We start from the raw sequence: 19818 nt of genomic DNA on the forward strand, positions 1-19818 counted from the left end.
TTACCAAGGAGGTCCAGGCATGGTGGCTCATGCCTATAATCCCAGCACTTGAGGAGTCTGAGGCGGGCGGATCACTTGAGGTCAGGGGTTCCAGACCAGCCTGGCCAACATGGTGAAACCCCATCTCTACTAATCACACAAAAATTAGCCTCTTGTAGTGGCGCATGCCTGTAATCCCAGCTACTTGGGAAGCTGAGGCAGAAGAATCACTTGAACCTGGGAGGTGGAGGTGGCGGTGAGCCGAGATCATGCCACCGCACTCTAGCCTAGGCAACAGGGCAAGACTTCATCTCAAAAAAAAAAAAAAAAAAGAGCAAGAGATGTAATCCACATAAAATTCACACATTTGAAGTGCACAATCCATGGTTTTTAATGTGTTCACAAATATGTGTAATCATCACCACAGCTGGTTTTAGTTCATTTTCACCACCCTAAAAGAAAGTTTTTACCTAGATCGCACCACTGCACTCCAGCCTGGGCGACAGAGCAAGAGTCCGTCTCAAAAACAAAACAAAACAAAAAAAGATTGTATTACCAAGGCAGACACGGTCTTGAATTCCAGTTCTACCACCTTTCTCCATTTACTAGGTACTATGATCTGATCTATCTGAGTAAGCAACATTCCTGAGGAAATCATAGAATCCAGCAGATTTCAATGTACATAGTAAATTACATGGAGTCACATCATCAATTATTTCAGTGATTTCAACAGAACTGACTTCAGTGGAAATCAGGGGTCGGGGGGTGAGGTGTGGGGAGGCACAGAGGAACACAGTGATCAACTTACTGCCACTCCAGTTAAAGCTGTGAGCACACCGGAAAAGAATCCCCCTCCCCTCTGCTGATTCGCTCGGCCTGTGTTAGGAGCTAAAGGAATCTGATCATTCCCATATTTCTGAAAGGCTGCAAGACTTTGGACTATGTCATTATTCTGCTGAATGTCTTCAAATCTCAGTCTAATGGCATCAGGAAATAACTTTTCAATGGCATCCCTATGGAGAATAGAAAAAAAAAATTAAGACAGTTGTTTGACTAAATATCATGTTTAGAGGCCAAAAAAGCCCTGATAGTCAACATCTAATAATATATAGCTACCCTAGGAGAACTGACAAGAAATGTATTATAGTCCTGTGGGTAAAAGCAAAAAATTTGAAATAATCTATTAGGTTGTTTACCATTACTTTCTCCTTTTGTTTTTTTGAGACGGAGTCTTACTCTGTCGCCCAGGCTGGAGTGCAATGGCGTGATCTTGGCTCACCAGTGCACACCACCATACCCGGATAATTTTTTTTTTGTATTTTTAGTAGAGATAGGGTTTCACTATGTTGCCCAGGCTGGTATTGAACTCCTGAGCTCAGGCAATCTGCCCACTTCGGCCTCCCAAAGTGCTAAGATTAGAGGCATGAGCCACTGCACCCAGCCTACCATTACTTTCAATGGTAAAAACCGCAATTACTTGTGCACCAACCTGATGATATACATTTACTACTAGGTAAAAGGCTAAATGAAATATGGTATATTCATACAATGAAGTATCACAATTTTAAATGCATTTGCTGGATCACTAAATGTGTCAAGGTGGAGAAATTTAAGACGTACATAATTGATTTAAAATAGTAAACTGCAGAACCATGCAGAGAGCACATCAATGATGTGAGAAAATACTTGCATTTTCTATTGGCACTTTTTTTTTTTTTTTGAGACAAGAGTCTTGCTCTGTCACCCAGGCTGGAGTGTAATGTCATGATCTCAGCTTACCGCAACCTCCGTGTCCTTCAAGTGATTCTCATGTCTCAGCCTCCTGAGTAGCTGGGATTATGGGCATGCGCCATTACACCAGGCTAATTTTTGTATTTCTGGTCATGTTGGCTAGGCTGGTCTTGAATTCCTGGCCTCATGAGATCCGCCTGCCTCGGCCCTCCCAAGGTACTGGGATTACAGGCATGAGCCACCGCACCCAGCCTGGCACATGTATGTTTAGAAGTATTTTTAAGCTGGGCGTGGTGGCTCACGCCTGTAATCCCAGCACTTTGGGAGGCTGAGGTGGACAGATCACTTAAGGTCAGGAGTTCCAGACCAGCCTGGCCAACATGGTAAAACCCTGTTTCTACTAAAAATACAAAAATCAACCGGGTGTGGTGGTGGGCGCCTGTAATCCCAGCTACTTGGGAGGCTGAGGCAGGAGAATCGCTTGAACCTGGGAGGAGGAGGTTGCAGTGAGCTGAGATCGCACCATTGCACTCCAGCCTGGGCAACAAAGCGAGACTCTGTCTCTAAAAAGAGTATTTTTAAAAATCTGAGGCTGGGTGTAGTGGCTCACGCCTGTAATCTCAGCACTGTGGGATGCTGAGGCAGGAGGTTCACCCGAGCTCAGCAGTTGGAGACCAGCCTGGGCAACATAATGAGACCTGATCGCTACTAAAAAGTTAAAAAAAAGTATTTAAAAAAATCTGAACAAAAGCACAACTAAGTCACAACTGAAATTATTCTAAGGAAAAAGGAAAGGATTCTAAGATGGGAAAATAAGGAGTCAAAAGGATCTTTAGTTTTATCAGTAATTTTCCAATATTTTAAAAAGAGGCTGGGCGCGGGGGCTCATGCCTGTAATCCCAGCACTTTGGGAGGCTGAGGCGGGTGGATCACCTGAGGTCGAGAGTATGAGACCAGCCTGACCAACATGGAGAAACTCTGTCTCTACGAAAAATACAAAATTAGCCAGGCATGGTGGCACATGCCTGTAATCCCAGCTACTTGGGAGGCTGAGGCAGGAGAATCGCTTGAACCTGGGAGGCGGAGGTTGCGGTGAGCCGAGATTGTGCCAATGCACTCCAGCCCGGGCAACAAGGGTGAAACTCCATCTTAAAAAAGAAAATTTTAGCTGGGCATTTGGCCAGGCACAGTGGCTCACGCCTGTAATCCCAGCACTTTGGGAGGCCAAGACGGGCGGATCACTAAAGGTCAGGAGTTCGAGACCAGCTTGGCCAAAATTGTGAAACCCCGTCTCTACTGAAAATACAAACATTCACCAGGCGCGGTGGCTCACGACTATAATCCCAGCACTTTGGGAGGTCAAGGTGGGCGGATCATCTGAGGTAAGGAGTTTTGAGACTAGCCTCATCAACATGGGGAAACCCCGTCTCTACTAAAAATACAAAATTAGCCAGGCGTGGTGGCAGTTGCCTGTAATCCCAGCTATTAGGGAAGCTGAGGCAGGAGAAAACTGCTTGAACCCCAGAGGGAGAGGTTGTGGTAAGTCGAGATCATGCCATTGCACTCCAGCCTAGGAAACAAGAGTGAAACTCCGTCTCAAAAAACAAAAAACAAACAAAAAAACCCAAAAATTAGCTGGGCGTGGTAGCAGGCTCCTGTAATCCCAGCTACTCCAGAGGCTGAGGCAGGAGAATCACTTGAACCTAGGAGGTGGAGGTTGCAGTGAGCCAAGGTCGCACCACTGCACTCCAGCCTGAGCGACAGAGTGAGACTTTGTCTCAAAGAATATAAACAATGAATATATGTATGTGTGTGTATATATATGTATCTTATGTTATTAAAATCAGTTTATAAGAAGGGAAAAAAGCAAAATTCAGTAATAAGACCAACTGTTAGCTTAAATTGTAGGGCTCTTTTTAAATGTTCAGTTATACACAAAGAACCCTCCTTTAATTTAAGATTAAATTTAACCTTCAGCTAAATCAAGACTGACAGGTAAGAGCAAAGTGTAAACACATCTTTTGTGAAAAAGAAAAGGTTGGGTTCATGGAACTTTCTAGTACTCTGTTGAAATCAAGAAGGGCACACACATTGTTAGACAATAGAAGAGGGGAAGAGGATTTAAGCCTCAGAGCCTTCACAGGTACATTATGAGCCAAAGAAGCAGAAAATAACAAGCTATCTGAAAGGTGGCTTTGGCACTGTGATGCTACACATGAGAAACTCTATTAATGTGATAACTGGAACTGGGGTTATCTAAAGGTTATTAAAATCAGCAACAAACCAGTTATTCACAATTATACAGTTATACCATTTTCTTTCTTTCTTTCTTTCTTTTTGAGACAGGGTCTTGCTCTGTTGCCCAGGCTGGAGTGTAGTGGTGTGAGCTCACTGCAGCCTTGACCTCCCAGGCTCAAGCAATCCTCCCACCTCAGCCACTGGCATAGCTGGGACTATAGGCATGTACCACCACACCTGGCTAATTTTTAAAACTTTCTGTAGAGATAAGGACTCACTGTGTTGCCCAGGCTGCTTCTAAATTCCTGGTGTCAAGCAATGTTCCTACCTCAGCCTCTGAAAGTGTTGGGATTACAGGCGTGAGCCACTGGTCTGGCCTTTATATGACAGGATTACCAGCAACGGTCTGCTAACCAGACTTTCTTTCCTTCATTCATAATAAATAATTTAAAAAGTCATGGTCACCTATGAGGAAGATAATCTGGATTTCCAGTTCCTTGAGCTCCCTGACTCATATTCCAGAAGATCCACTCATATTCCAGAAGATCCACCCCCAAGGAGGTGGGCTCCAAGTGTGCAACCTTTCAAACACTGCTGTTCCTGTTAACAGAAAGCCCATTGGCTGGACATGGTGGCTCACACCTGTAATCCCAGCACTTTGGGAGGCTGAAGTGGGAGGATCACTTGAGGTCAGGAGTTTGAGACCAGCCTGGGCAACATAGCGAGACTCCATCTCTGTTAAAAAAAAAAAAAAAAAGCAAGAGAGAAACCACATTTTATGGGCTGTTTGTGCTACCAATACAGGCTGAACATTACCTGAGGAGAATATTGACTTTGGGGAAACCTTCCCATTTTTCTCTGCATTCTGGACATTCTGTTTTCTTTGAAGATGCCCACCATAAAGCAAGGCAGTGACGGCAGAAGCTGTGCCCACAGTTCAAGGTGGTGGGGTTAACCAGGATGTCGTAGCAGCAGTGGCAAGAAAATTCACTAACAGAAATCTGAGGGCCGGTGCTTTTGAGAGGTTCGTCTCTCTCAAGGTCCATTGTGTTCACATAGCTTTTCTGAGGTTCCTCCATCTTTTAGCAAATTCTGGGTTCCAGAGACATAAAAAATTTCAGACGTAGAAAACTGCTGCAAAACATCATTAATCTAGAAAAAAAAAACAGAGACAAAAATAAGGCAAATAGTAGTTGTTTGAAGAGCAGTTAATATAAAAGTATTGACATTCTATTGAAGCGCTAATTTTTTTTTTTTTTTTTTTGAGACACAGTCTTGCTCTCTGGCCCAGGATGGAGTGCAGTGGCCTGATCTCGGCTCACTGCAACCTCCACCTCCCAGGTTCAAGCAATTCTCCTGCCTCAGCCTCCCCAGTAGCTGGGACTACAGGTGCAAGCCACCATACCCAGCTAACTTTTTAGCAGAGACGGGGTTTCACCGTGTTAGCCAAGATGGTCTCGATCTCCTGACCTCATGATCTGCCTGCCTTGGCCTCCCAAAGTGCTGAGATTATAGGCATGAGCCACTGTGCCCGGCCTGATTTTTTTTTTTTTTTGGTGGGTGTGGGGGAGGCTTTCTGATAAAGACCAGAAAACCTTCTAGACAAATTGTAAAGGAGTTGTAATACTAAAGCTCTAATTTTTATTAATTAATTTATTCATTCTCAACAAGGCTGGAGTCCAGTGGCGCAATCACAGCTCACTGCCGCCTCGACTTCCCAGGCTCAGGTGATCCTCCACCTCACCCTCCTGAGTAGCTGGGACTACAGGTGTGCACTACTATGCCCGGGTAATTTTTTGTATTTTTAGTAGAGATGCAGTTTCACCACATTGCCCAGGCTGGAGCTCTAATTTTTTAAAGTGACAAATTTGATTTATTAAAATCCACATACCATAAACCACATAATCAGCATTCAATTTCTTTCTGGCCTATTTGTTATACTTTTCAAAAGTAGTAAAGCAAAATAATATGTGTAGTGGAAGGTTCCATAGACTCGAAGGATGTGGGCAGAGATTTCTGGATCATTCTCCTTCACTAACTTCCTTAGAAAATGAAATTTCCCTGATCTCAGTGTTCTCAATTAAATTTCCTTTTTTTTTTTTTGAGACGAAGTCTCACTCTGTCAGCCAGGCTGGAGTGCGGTGGTGCGATCTTGGCTCACGTCAACCTCTGCCTGCCAGGTTCAAGCAATTCTGCCTTGGCCTCCCAAGTAGCTGGGATTACAGGTGCGTGCCATTGGGCCCAGCTAATTTTTGTATTTTTAGTAGAGATGGGTTTTCGCCATGTTGGCCAGGCTGGTCTTGAACTCCTGACCTCAGGTGATCCACCCTCTTCAGCCTCCCAAAGTGCTGGGATTACAGGTATGAGCCACCACATCTGGCTTTAATTTTTGTATTTTTAGTAGAGGCGGGTTTTCACCATGTTGGCCAGGCTGGTCTCGAACTCCTGAACTCGAGTGATCTGCCAGTCTTGGCCTATCAAAGTGCTGCGATTACAGGTGTGAGCTACTATGCCTGGCCTCAATTAAATTCCCAAAGACCTTTCCAGGTCTATGACTTTAAATAAACCAGCTTCTTGGCCTAGTAAAATGTCTGGGGTTGGTAACAACAGATATGCTTCCTGTAAATAACACTTCTTGTGCACACAAATCTGCCTTCTCATTAGGCAATCATTATTTTATAAACATTTGACTTCAGAGGCTCTAATGCGAGCAATTCCAAGAAGTGAATGAAGCCTCATTTTCTAGCTGTGCCAGGCCAAATCTGCCATGGCTCAATATACCCTTTCCCTCCAAATCAACCCAAAAATGCATCTCATGCCCTCTGGATCCAGCCAGCTTGGTGCCACAGAAATGCTAATATTACTAATAAGCAAATGACAAAAGGTAAGCAAATGACAAAGGACCATTCTCTTCTTGTTTTCATCTGGGTTTTAGGAGATATTTTTAAAAATTTTTTTAAATTGAGAAGTAGTATGACACAGATCTTGGAGTTAGACTCTTAACTCCCCCAAGTCACTAGCTCTGTGACTCTGCAGAAGTTACTCAAGCTCTCTGATCAAGTTTCCTCAACTGTGAAATGGTGGTCACAGTACACAAACCATCAAGATTTCTTGTGAGGATTAGAGACAGTGAAGGAAAGTGGCTCAGAATTTGTATGGTGTAAATACGCGCTATAGAAATGATTATTCATACTATTTCTGGTGAGTTTCTCAATCTTGCTACTGTGAAGGAAAAGACTGAAAATTGCTCTCCGCCGCCCACACTGGCCATGCAGGGAAGGGCTCACGCTTCATGCTCTGGAGGCACAGTGGTTAGGAACACAGGTCCCACGGCTGGGCTGCCTGGGTTCTCACCCCACCTCTGCCATTTACCAGCGGTGAGGCTCAGCTTGCTCACCATATAGATGAGGGACAATGACAGCACTTAACAATAGTGGGAGTTTTGCAGCATTAAAGAGAATTCGAGTCAAGTGCCTAGTACAGAGCCTGGCACATGGTAAGTCTACCATAAATGGTAACAATTCACTTGATTTTTATTTTATTTTAGTGATAGAGTTTCGCTCTTTTTGCCCAGGCTGGAGTGCAATAGCACAACCTGAGCTCACTGCAATCTCCACCTCCTGGGGTTCAAGCGATTCTCCTGCCTCAGCCTCCTAAGTAGCTGGGATTATAGGCAGGCACCACCACATCTGGCTAATTTTGTATTTTTAGTCGAGATGGGGTTTCACCATGTTGGTCAGGTTGGTCTTGAACTCCTGACCTCAGGCAATCTGCCTGCGTCAGCCTCCCAAAATGCTGGGATTACAGGCGTGAGCCACCATGTCCGGCCTCTATAGTATACTTTTTTTTTTTTTTTTGAGATGGAGTCTCACTCTGTCGCCCAGGCTGGAGTGCAGTGGCGCGATCTCCACTCACTGCAAGCTCCGCCTCCTGGGTTCACACCCTCCTGCACCAGCAATAATGCTGGTTATTAATTATTAACTAATTAATAATTAAAGGCCTCTTTGAGAAGGCCTCCAGCTCCTAAGGATGTTTACAGTTGTTCTCTGCACATATGGCTAGCTCTCAGCAGCAGGCTGCAGGCGTTAGAAGCAGCTCTCAGCTACTCTTCTCTTCACTGTTTTCTCCATCTCGAAGGCTCCAAAGACAAGGGGGTAGGGGCAGGATTGCAGGTAGGAGAATCATTCTATTCCTACCCCTGGTGCTCCATTCATATGGATACACTTGTGTTTAGGAAATCATAACTGTTATTTACCCAGTTTAGTTGATCTTAGCCAAAAGGGCGAGAAACAGTAATTACTTAGTTCAAAAACGAATGGGAAGAATGACTGGGTTTGGAAAAATCTACAAAACAGCAAACAAACAAGTTTAAAACCATAGACTGAACACCATAGAACTGAAGAGGACAGCAAAACCTCAGGAGTTCCCACAGGCACTGAGTCACTCTGAAGAGCTAAGATTTCTGAATAAAAAGTTGGGTCTTCAGCTGGTGTCTGGAGAGATGCCTCGGGAAGTCTGAATTCTGTGCCACGTTTGCGTTTGTGTATGGTACGTCCATGTTTCTAGAAGGCAGTCTATAGGGTTTATTAGGCTCTCAGAAGGGGCCAACTCCCAGAGGCGGTTAAGAGCTACTGCTGATCTACTGGGATAAGAGGGTGTTAATGTGCGACACACTTCTGCCTCTTGCAGTGGTTATAAGGAAGCAGGTGAGCCTCACCACGGTGACGCACCATTATTAACATCATCATCCATCTTCCGTGTCCTGGAACAGCCTCACCACCAGTAGCCTCCGCCCTACCAGGGCAACACCTGGCCTGTAGGGAGGCTTTCCTTCACCTGGTGTTTTTTCTCCCTTTTCTAAGTTAAATGAGGTGCCAGCATTTACAAAAAAAAATCTGATATGACATAAAAATCTAGATTCCTGGCTTCTCTTGAAAAAAAACAAAAACAAAAACCCAGAGATCTGGCAATACTGGAATCGCATCACGCATGACAAGATCAGCTCAAGCGGAGGAACTCAGCAGCCGTGCCAGCGTCAGCTTGCTACATTCCTCTCCCACCTGTCCATTTCAGTTCTGTTACCTGCCTGACCCCCGAGCTTTCATCCCCTGTCCCATAATGTGATGCCTTCTTCCAAGTGTACTAATGGGTATATATGGTTGTTTCTAGGCAGCTTGGCTTTAGGCTAGTTAGCTTTTGGAGTTCTGTCAGCTTCGAGCTTTCCTCTCTCTCTTCTTCTTCTTCTTCTTTTTTTTTTTTTGGAGCTAGGTCTCACTCTGTTGCCCAGGCTGGAATGCAGTGGTGAGATCATGGCTCACTGTAGCCTCGACCTCCCCAGGCTCAGGTGATCCTCCTGCTTCAGCCTCCTATGTAGCCTGGACTACAGGTGTGTGCCACCACACCTGGCTAATTTTTTGCAGAGATGGGATTTTGCCATGTTGCCCAGGCTGATCTCGAACTCCTAAACTCAAGCAATCTGCCTACCGCGACCTCCCAAAATGCTGGGGTTACAGGTTTGAGTCACTGTGCCTGACCAGAGCTTTCCTCTCTCTTGATTTCACGTTAGGTCGTTACTTATCATTGTTGGCACAACTGACAGGAAACCAATATCATAATCTCTGAGGATCTGGACAATTCCAAGATATATAATCAACATGACCTTCTCTATGTTTTCCTGAAGACATGCCTAACTGACAAAGTATAATTATCTTTAAATCCCTAAAAGAAAAGGAAAGACTGGGAACACACACAATCTCCCAATGATGCATGTAACTAAAGAACTTGTTTCTGGCCTGGCGTGGTGGCTCACGCCTGTAATCCTAGCACTTTAGGAGGCTCTGTCTACCAAAATGGAGGTGGGCGGATCACCTGAGGTTAGGAATTCGAGACAAGCCTGGTCAACGTGGTGAAACTCCATCTCTACCAAAAATACAAAAATTAGCCGGGCATGGTGGTGCACGACTGTAATCCCAGCTACTCAGGAGGTTGAGGCAGGAGAATCATTTGTACCCGGGACGTGGAGGATGCAGTGAGACTCAAGATTGCACCACTGCACTCCAGCCTGGGTGACACAGCGAGACTCTGTCTGAAAAAAAAAAAAGAACTTATTTCTTAGTTCTGGGATGAACGTGGCTATTCTTCCCCGGACTTTGGGAGGCTGAGGCGGGTGGATTGCTTGATTCCAGGAGTTGGAGACCAGCCTGCCAGCCTGGGCAACATGGTGAAACCCGGTCTCTACAAAGGAACTTGTTTTTCTGAGTTGGTGAATTTGAATGATCATCTATGGATCTATCCAGAGGGCTATTCTCCAGGAGGCAGTGGCACCCTGTTTGCTTCTTTAGTTGTCCAATTAACACTTAGGAAAGTCAATTAATACAATCATTCTTACTGCGTTTATTAAAGCGAAATTATTAATTCTGAGTTTAAGAATTTTTCTTTTTTTTTTTTCTTTTTGAGACAAGCCTTACTCTGTTGCCCAAGCTAGAGTGCAGTGGTGCAATCTCGGCTCACTGCAACCTCCCCCTCCTGGATTCAAGCAATTCTCATGCCTCAGCCTCCTGAGTAGCTGGGATTACAGGCGCCCAGCACCACGCCTGGCTAATTTTTGTATTTTTAATAGAGATGGGGTTTTGCCACGTTGGCCAGACTGGTTTCAAACTCCTGACCTCACGTGATCCACCCATCTTGGCCTCCCAAAGTGTTGGGATTACAGGCGTGAGCCACTGCACCCAGGCTAAGAATTTTTATACCCTTACTTATAAAGATCTTGTGATGTAATGATTGTTAACTCTTTAGAAATTGTAATCTTTATCTAGAATCACAGGGGAAATAAAAAAAGAAATCGTAATTTTTAAACCACTTGGTTCAGCAGTATATGATCATGGTTGCACCCCTTCACTCAACATACATTTATTATGACCATTGTATATGGCTAATATTTTAAGAATGATCCTTTTAAGGGCTATTTTATTGGAAGTCCAGCCTGAAAAATATGATTTCAATCATTTCTTCTTTTTTAGAGACAGGGTCTCACTCTGTTGCCCAGGCTGGAGGGCAATGGTGCAATCATGGATCACTGTAGGCTTGAACTTTCGGGCTCCAGTGATCCTTCCACCTCAGCCTCCCAAGTAGCTGGGACCACAGGCATGTGCCACCACACCCAGCTAATTAAAATTTTTTTTGTACAGACAGGGTCTTGTTAAGTTGTCCATGATGGTCTCAAGTTCCTGGGCTCAAGCAATCATCTGGTCTCGGCTTCCCAAAGGGCTGGGATTATGGCATGAGCCCAGCTGACCTCAAATGTTTCTCAGCAAGAAGGTTCAGTGTAAGAATAGAAAGATTTTGGCTTCCATGGGCCTCTGGTTAGGCTAAATTCTCTCGTTATATATTAACTGACAATAGATGACTTCTTTACTTCGCAATGATTGCCTGTATTTATCACCTTATTTTTCCGGGGTACAAACTGAAAAAAAATCAAAGAGAGAAATTAAACTTCTCTAGCAGCAGGGAAAACACAGCATTGGAAATAAAATACATTGCAGGAAAAAAAAATGACTTTTTTTTTTTTCTGAGATGGAGTCTTGCTCTGTCACCCAGGCTGGAATGCAGTGGCACAATTTTGGCTCACCTCAACCTCTGCCTCCTGTGTTCAAGCGATTCTCCTGCCTCAGCCTCCCGAGTAGCTGGGATTACAAGCACGCGCCACCATGCCTGGCTAAATTTTTCATAGACGGGGTTTCACCATGTTGGCCAGGCTGGTCTCAAACTCCTGACCTCAGGCGATCTGCCTGCCGTGGCCTCTCAAAGTGCTGGGATTTACAGGCGTGAGCCATTGCACCCCGTGACAATTATTAATATTTACTGAGCCCTTATAATATTAAGGGCATAACAATCATATGGAATAAGCATTACTACCATGTTCATTTTACAGATGAGAAAATGGAGTTCTAACTAGTAAAGGGCAGAGCCATGTTTTAAATCATGGTCTGGTCCCTGGTTGGAAACCAGGTGGAAACACCAAAAGAAAAAAAAAATCATGGTCTGACTTAAAGCCTGTGTTCCTAATACGCCATTATCCTGATAAAGTAATCAATAACGGTTATTAGTTCAAAGGACTGATTTACTCCTTTATCATCTAGGCCACATCATAGAGATGCTACTGCATAGCTGAGAAAAACAAACTAGCATTTGACCACACAGCATTTTGGAACACGAACTCTAGCTGGTAGCTGTTAGGGTGACTATGCAGAGACATTTACAATAGAAATAGGGGTAGGAATGGGTGGGGGTGGGGGGAAAAGAAAGAGAGATCAGATTGTTACTGTGTCTGTGTAGAAAGAGATAGACATAGGAGACTCCATTTTGTTCTGTACTAAGAAAAATTCATCTGCCTTGAGATGCTGTTAATCTATATAACCTTACCCCCAACCCCGTGCTCTCTGAAACACGTGCTGTGTCAACCCCAGGGTTAAATGGATTAAGGGCGGTGCAAGATGTGCTTTGTTAAACAGATGCTTGAAGGCAGCATGCTCCTTCAGAGTCATCACCACTCCCTAATCTCAAGTACCCAGGGACACAAACACTGCGGAAGCCCGCAGGGACCTCTGCCCAGGAAAGCCAGGTATTGTCCAAGGTTTCTCCCTATGTGATAGTCTGAAATATGGCCTCTTGGGAAGGGAAAGACCTGACAGTCCCCCAGCCCGACACCCGTAAAGGGTCTGTGCTGAGAAGGATTAGCATAAGAGGAAGGCATGCCTCTTTGCAGTTGAGCCAAGAGGAAGGCATCTGTCTCCTGCCCGTCCCTGGGCAATGGAATGTCTCGGTATAAAACCCGATTGTATGTTCCATCTACTGAGATAGGGGAAAACCGCCTTAGGGCTGGAGGTGGGACATGCAGGCAACAATACTGCTCTGTAAGGCATTGAGATGTTTATGTGTATGCATATCTAAAGCACAGCATTTAATTCTTTACCTTGTCTATGATGCAGAGAGCTTTGTTCACATGTTTATCTGCTGACCTTCTCTCCACTATTATCCTATGACCCTGCCACATCCCCCTCTCTGAGAAACACCCAAGAATGATCAATAAATACTAAGGAAACTCAGAGGCTGGCGGGATCCTCCATATGCTGAACGCTGGTCCCCTGGGCCCCCTTATTTCTTTCTCTATACTTTGTGTCTTTTTCTTTTCCAAGCCTCTCGTTCCACCTAACGAGAAACACCCACAGGTGTGGAGGGGCAACCCACCCCTTCATGGGGGAAACCGCTATTTCTGACACTCCAGGTCCATTCCTGGAGACATCACTATAACTACCAGCAGAATACTACAGAAATTATTAAATATCTAGAGTGCACACCCATTTATAGTGACTACAAAATTAAAACGTGCTCAAATGTAAGCAAGGCAAGGTTCAGGAACCGCAAACAGAACAGACAAAAGCCGGCTCTCCCATTAACATAAGAGAAGCATTAGGCCGGGGCAGTGGCTCATGCCTGTAATCCCACCACTTTGGGAGGCCGAGGCGGGTGGATCAAGAGGTCAGGAGTTGAGACCAGCCTGGCCAATATGGTGAAACCCCGTATCTACTAAAAATATTAAAATTAGCTGGGTGTGGGACTCCATCTTAAAAAAAAAAAAAAGAGAGAGAAGCATTTCCAGTCACTTACTGTATAAAACATCGAGTTTTCAAACTCCAACTAGATTTTTTTTCTGGACAGGGTCAGAAACCAGTGGAGCAAAGGTGACTAGCTCCTCTAGATGCTGACTTGCTGCCTAGACCTTAAAGCCCTGTGATTTATTGCCTTAGGTGGTGTAGGGTAAGACGAAGGCGGGCTGAGAAGGCTATCCTGGCTCTCGCTGGAGCCTGCCCTCTTTCATTTCTTGTGGCATATATGCAAGGACCTATCCTGTACTATACTCTGTAGATGTTCAGTAACTCAGCTATCAAAAACTATGGGTAGTTACCAAGTCAGTAACTCAGATAGCTATAAAAAACTATGGGTAGTTACCAAGTTACACGCACTTTAACTATTGGTTTTTGTTTGTTTTCAATCTTTTATGTCTTTGAGACTGAGTCTCACTCTGTCGCCCAGGCTGGAGTGCAGTGGCACAATCTCGGCTCACTGCAACATCTGCCTCCTGGGTTCATGCGATTCTTGTTTCTCAGCCTCACCAGTAGCTGGAACTACAGGCGTCCACCACCATGCCCAGCTAATTTTTGTATTTTTAGTAGAGACGGGGTTTCACCATGTATCCCAAGCTGATCTTGAACACCTGAGCGCAAGCAATCTGCCCGCCTTGGCATCCCAAAGTGCAGGGATTACAGGAGTGAGCCACCGTGCCTGGCCTTGGACATTTTTCCTTATCCTCACATTGTTCCCTTCACCTGTAACACAACTTCACAACATCGCTGGGTCAAAAGTATCCAACTGGAAAGACCCAAATCAACTGTCACTTGAAAGTCTTTAATGACTAACTCCTCAACACCCAAATTAATCTTTCTTGTCTCTGTGCATTAGCATAACTTTTATTTGTGTACGTTTTCTCATCTCCTGGACTATAATTTCCTTAGGCTGGTAGAGTTGAAACAGTATGGTCTTAGGAGTGACACTGATCTGGGTTCCAAATCGCGTCACGATTTATTCTTCCTAAACTTCCTATTTCCCACTGATCCGTCTAGGATAATCATGTCAACTTCGAAGGGCTGTTGGCAGGTTTACTTTAAAAAAATTTTTTTAAGAGACAGCGTCTCCCTATGTTGCCTAGGTTGGTCTGGTCTCCTGGGCTCAAGGGATACTCCCACTTCTGCCTCCCAAACTGCTGGGATTACAGGCGTGAGCTGCGGAGCCCCGCCCTGCTGTGAGGTTTAGATGACAAACTATCTACAGGTACTCAAAGTTTGCTGTGTGGCTGATCGGCATTATTAACAGAATTATCAATAGCAGTATTTATTGAGTGATGGCTACCTACTTAGTGGCACTGCCAAACGCTGGAGCCAAAAAGCAAACAAAAAGAACTGCCCTGGAGAAATACAATGTCTCCATCAAGTTTATGGATATAGGGAAATGCAGAGCACACCTGTCAGGATACACCCAGGCTGGATGTTGAGAAAACAGCAGCGACAAGAACAAACAAAACAACCCCATCAGCACGTGCAGTCCGTGCCGGCTCGGGGGTGTGTCCTGGGAAGAGAGTAAAGCTCTTTCCTATTGGCGATTTGGAGCGTGACATCAAGACCATCCCCCTTGCAAAGGACCGACCAATGGGCTTCGGCGGGGAGGACCCAACGGCGACAGTTGAGGGCTTAACAGCGTCTAGGCTCTCTCTGTTTTCCGCTGAAGCTGGGATGCTGCCTCCTGCCCCTCCAAAGGTCCCCGTTTAGACACAACCTGACTCTCATTTGTCGCCCCCTCCCGCCGGCTTTTTTAATAAAAGACAATTCTCGGCCGGGCGCGGTGGCTCACGCCTGTAATCTCCCCACTTTGGGAGGCCGAGGCGAGTGGGTCACTTGAGGCCAGGAGTTCGAGAACAGTCTGACCAACATGGTGAAACCCCCCCATCTCTACTAAAAATACAAAAATCAGCCGGGCGTGGTTACGCGGGCCCGTAATCCCAGCTACTCAGAAGGCTGAGGCAAGAGAATCGCTTGAACCCGGGAGGCGGAGGTTGCAGTGAGCCGAGATTACTCCACCGCACCCCAGCCTGGGCGACAGGGCAAGACTCCGTCTCAAAAAAGAAAAAAAAGAAAATTCTCTTTTGCCTAAGTTATTTCCGAGCCGCAAGTCGCAGAATCAGAAGAGCCGAGTTCTTGCCTGGCCCCAGTGTGACTTTGGGATTTCACTTTCTCCCTTCTGCGCTTCGGTCACCCTACTTTAAAGAATGGGCACAATCGCTCCGCCTTAGGCCAGGAACGTGCCTCGACAATTAGACCGTAAACTCAGTGTGGCGACTATCAGAAGCCTCATCAATTCTGGTCCGGCTGTTGCAGGGTGTGGCAAGCGCTCCTGGCGGGCAGGCGCCCCGTGGTTCCCCTCCAAGGTGTTTGGAAGCGACCCCTCCTCCTTCCCGCCCTAGGGAGCCCCTGGAGGGAGTGGCTCTGACCCTGACCCCCGAAAGGACGCAGGCGAGTCCCAGCGACCGGCTGTGCGGACGTGGGGTTCTCGGGAAGGGATAGCGCAGTTGGCCAAGCTGGGGTCCGAACCCCGCGGCCAGGAGTGGGGATGCTCAGGACTCGGGCCTGCGTGAGGAGAGGCCCCGCGCGCCTCCTACGACCCGGCTGGGGAGGCTCCGCAGAAGGGATTCCCGCTCCGTCTTCCACATCACTCCCCGATATCAAGCCCGAGTCGCCCCCTCAGCACCCCCCAGCCGTGTCGCGGCTTACCATTCCACTCGTCCCGGGCCAACCGGGCCATTATTCTCAGCACAGACCCCCGCGGGAGCAGAGGAAGAGGTAGAGGCTTCGCTACCGGAAGTAACAAGACAGACTGGGGGGAGCATGCCCCGGCCCCGTGACCATAGAGGAGAGGCCGCTCTCCTTTCACAACCTCCCTCAACCCCGCGACCTCCCCGCTGCCTAGAGCGGCCACTCCCAGCCGGAGGAAGTGGGCGCATGCGTAACACCGCCGGTCCCGCCCCTTCCTCTTCACCCAGAGACCGAGTACCCGGGCTCGGCAGTCACAGCCCAAGGGGTGACGGGTATGTGTCAGTGCCCGCTCTTCCTGGGCGGCTGTTCTTGTATCCGGAGGATACAAGCTTTCCCTAGAAGTTAAAATGATATTACAAGGCCGCACTGTACTCTCTACAGTTATTTTTTGCCTTCACATTTTATGTAGAAAATCACAGGACTATACGTTCAGTTTGCGGTGTTAAGAATCGGAATTAAATGACTTTTATTTCTATTAAAATATTTTTTTTTCGTAGAGATGGGGTCTCGCTGCGTTTTCCAGGCTGATCTTGAACATCTGGCCTCAAGGGATCCTCCTGCCTCAGCCTTACAAAGTGCTGCGATTACAGGCGTGAGCCACCTCGTACAGCTTGAAATGGTTTTCTTATCACCACGTTTCGCCCCTTCCCAGCGTCTAGGTCACAGCGTCTAGAACTTATGCTGATTATCTGGTTTTGTTTTGTTGTTGTTTTTGAGACAGAGTCTCACTCTCACCCGCCAGGCTGGCGTACGGCTCACTGCAACCTCCGCTTCCCGGGTTCAAGCGATTATCCCACCGCAGCCTCGTGAATAGTTGGGACTACAGGCGTGCACAACCACGCCTGGCTCATTTTAAAATTTCATTTTATTTTTATGGAGACAGGGTCTCGCTCTTTTCCCCAGGCTGGTCTGGAACTCCTGGGTTCAGGCGATTCTCCTGCCTCAGCCCCCGAAAACGCTGGGATTACAGGTGTGAGTCATGGCGCCAGGCCCCCATTAAACAGTTATTTATACAGATTTATTAATACGCTGCTTCCCAGTTCACATTCATTAGCACCACTGAGCCTCAATACAATCCCAGGAAATTGAGGTTTAGGAAGGTTTAATGCATTCCAGAACTAATAAGTGGCTGAGATAGATTTTGAAAATAGGTCTTCTAATCAACTTTCTTTTTGTTCGTTTGTTTGTTTTGGAGACGGAGTCTCGCTCTGTCGCCCAGGTTGGAGTGCAGTGGCACAATCTTGGCTCACTGCAACCTCCGCCTCCCGGGTTCAAGCAGTTCTCCTGCCTCAGCCTCCCGAGTAGCTGGGACTACAGGGGTGCGCCACCACGCCAGGCTAATTCTTTGTATTTTAGTAGAGATGGGGTTTCACCGTGTCGCCCAGGCTGGTCTCGAGCTCCTGGCCTCAAGCAATCCGCCTGCCTCGGCCTCCCAAAGTGCCAGGATCACAGGCGTGAGCCATCGCACCCTGCACTAACCAACTTTTCATAGTTGGCTTTTGTGAAAGACCAACCTGAATGTATTCATTCAACCCATGCTTATTGAGTGTCTACTACGTGTCAGCCCAGTGCTAGGCATTGGAGAACAGCAACCCCAAACCAACATACAATTCCATTAGGGCCAGGCCTCATATGTTGCACTCGACGTAGTATTCCCAGAGGCTAATGCAGTAGCTAAGGGTCTCAGCTTTGCTTTCCGTGATCACCTAAGTAACAACCCCTATTATTCTTTTAATTTAATTTAATTTTTTTTTTTGAAAAGAAGTCTCGTTCTGTCACCCAGGCTGGAGTGCAGTGGCGTGATCTCGGTTCACAGCAACCTCCGCCTCCCGGGTTCAAGAGATTCTCCTGCCTCAGCCTCCCAAGTAGCTGGGATTACAGGCGCGCACCACTGCACCCGGCTAATTTTTTGTATTTTTAGTAGAGACAGGGTTTCACCATGTTGGCCAGGCTGCTCTTGAACTCGTGACCTCAGGTAATCCGCCCGCTTCCGCCTCCCAAAGCGCTAGGATTACAGGCACGAGTCACCAAGCCCAGCCAATTTTTATATTTTTAGTAGAGACAGGGTTTCACTATGTTGGCCAGGCTGGTCTCGAACTCCTGATCTCGTGATCCGCCCGCCTCGGCCTTCCAAAGTGCTGGGATTACAGGCATAAGCCACCGGGTCCGGCCTAATTTTATTTTTTTAAGAGACAGGTCTCACTATGCTGTCCAGGCTGGTCTCGAACTCTTCATTTCAACGGATCCTCCCGCCTCGGGTTCCCAAAGTGTTAGGCTTACAGGCGTGAGCCACCGCACCCGGATCCCATTATTCTCTATTACATCGCCCCGCTCTTTTTCTTAATAGCGATTTTCATGTGTTACCAAATGGCAAGTTTGACTCCTGCCTGAATTTCCCCTTACCCCAAGTTTAAGCTACAATGGGGCAGGGAGCACGTTTTCCTGTTCATCACTGTATCTCCACCCCTGTAAGAGTGGCTAGCATATCACAGAAACCCAGTCAGTATTTCCTGGTCGACTGGATGTCGAGACATGCACATTTTTTCTACTAAAGTGAAAGCCCGCACAAATTAGGCCACGCCTTGGGGACTTCGATAGCCACGCCCCTCCCCTGTCCCTGTAAGGAGGGAAAGGAGCCCAGCCTTGGCCCCGCCCCCGCCGCCGCGCAGGCGCTGACGCAAGCGCAGCAGGCGCGCGCTGTTTCCGGAAGTCGCGGCCGGCGTCGCCGCTGCTGCTGCTGCCTCAGCTACTGCCGCGGTCGCCGCGGAATTCGGCGAGTAGAACCGCTGAGGCGGGCGCGGGCCCGGGCCCGGGCGGGGCCGGGGTTCCGGCCACTCTGCAGAATGGAGATAATCAGGAGCAGTGCGTGTCCGCCGTACACCTCCCCGCCTCCCCACACCCGGCTGCCCCTGGCCTGCTAGGCCGAGACCATGGCCGGCGTGTTTGGCTGGGCCTGGGGCTGAGGCAGCCCCTCAGGGCTTTTCCCTCCTTAAGCCGGTGCGCCTCTTGGGGTCTTTTCCGGCTGCGGACCGTGCACCCTAGGGGCCTTGTACTTACTCCTCCAACCCCGGCACCACCCGGGACCTTGTCCTTCTCCGGGCCGGGCACCCCCCGGGGCTTGTTCCCCCTGACCCATGCACCCCTCGAGGACTTGATTCCCCTCGCCCCGGTGCACACCTCCGGGACTTTTCCCCTTCCGGCTCTCAGCCTCGGGAGCTCCTCGGCCCTCCTTCCCTCTCCCCTTAGCAGGAATTCAGGCCACTGGTTCTGAGCCTCTTTTCGGTTTCTCCGCAGATTTTAAGAGTAATCTTCACAAAGTGTACCAGGCCATAGAGGAGGCCGACTTCTTCGCCATCGATGGGGAGTTTTCAGGTATCCCTCCCTTGCAAGCTCAGGCTAGCACTTTGCAGTGCATAGCCAAGGCTCCTTCAATCCCCCAGCCCCCAAC

The 19818-nt window shown here is 47.4% G+C and overlaps 2 protein-coding genes and 1 non-coding gene across 23 annotated transcripts in view; 1 reads left to right on the top strand and 2 right to left on the bottom strand.

Moving 5' to 3' along the window:
• LOC101150079 (bifunctional apoptosis regulator) overlaps window positions 1–16562 on the bottom strand; it is a 36422-nt gene extending 19860 nt beyond the window's left edge. For 2 of the 10 annotated variants that reach the window (XM_031002680.3, XM_055365815.2), the window contains exons 1-4: window positions 16329–16428; window positions 11390–11410; window positions 4765–5100; window positions 788–992 (exon numbers count right to left, since the gene is read on the bottom strand). In XM_031002680.3, the coding sequence (XP_030858540.1) occupies window positions 788–992; window positions 4765–5027 (468 nt within the window). In that variant the 5' untranslated portion in view covers window positions 5028–5100; window positions 11390–11410; window positions 16329–16428. Of the gene's footprint in view, window positions 1–787; window positions 993–4413; window positions 4679–4764; window positions 5101–11242; window positions 11411–16328 lie in introns of those variants that run through there. The other 8 variants (XM_055365819.2, XM_055365817.2, XM_063699623.1 and 5 more) reach the window with 6 other exon arrangements.
• LOC115931121 (U7 small nuclear RNA) lies at window positions 5516–5577 on the bottom strand. Its single transcript, XR_004067675.1, has one exon. It is a non-coding gene; the product is annotated as a U7 small nuclear RNA (small nuclear RNA).
• Window positions 16563–19050: 2488 nt separating the features above from the next.
• Window positions 19051–19818, top strand: part of LOC115932699 (poly(A)-specific ribonuclease PARN-like) — a 108402-nt gene continuing 107634 nt past the window's right edge. For 6 of the 12 annotated variants that reach the window (XM_063699615.1, XM_063699617.1, XM_063699622.1 and 3 more), the window contains exons 1-2: window positions 19056–19232; window positions 19665–19742. In XM_063699615.1, the coding sequence (XP_063555685.1) occupies window positions 19214–19232; window positions 19665–19742 (97 nt within the window). In that variant the 5' untranslated portion in view covers window positions 19056–19213. Of the gene's footprint in view, window positions 19233–19263; window positions 19368–19664; window positions 19743–19818 lie in introns of those variants that run through there. The other 6 variants (XM_063699614.1, XM_055365799.2, XM_055365802.2 and 3 more) reach the window with 4 other exon arrangements.

The sequence above is a fragment of the Gorilla gorilla genome, chromosome 18 (assembly GCF_029281585.2).
Source record: "Gorilla gorilla gorilla isolate KB3781 chromosome 18, NHGRI_mGorGor1-v2.1_pri, whole genome shotgun sequence".
Classification (NCBI taxonomy): Eukaryota; Metazoa; Chordata; class Mammalia; order Primates; family Hominidae; genus Gorilla; species Gorilla gorilla.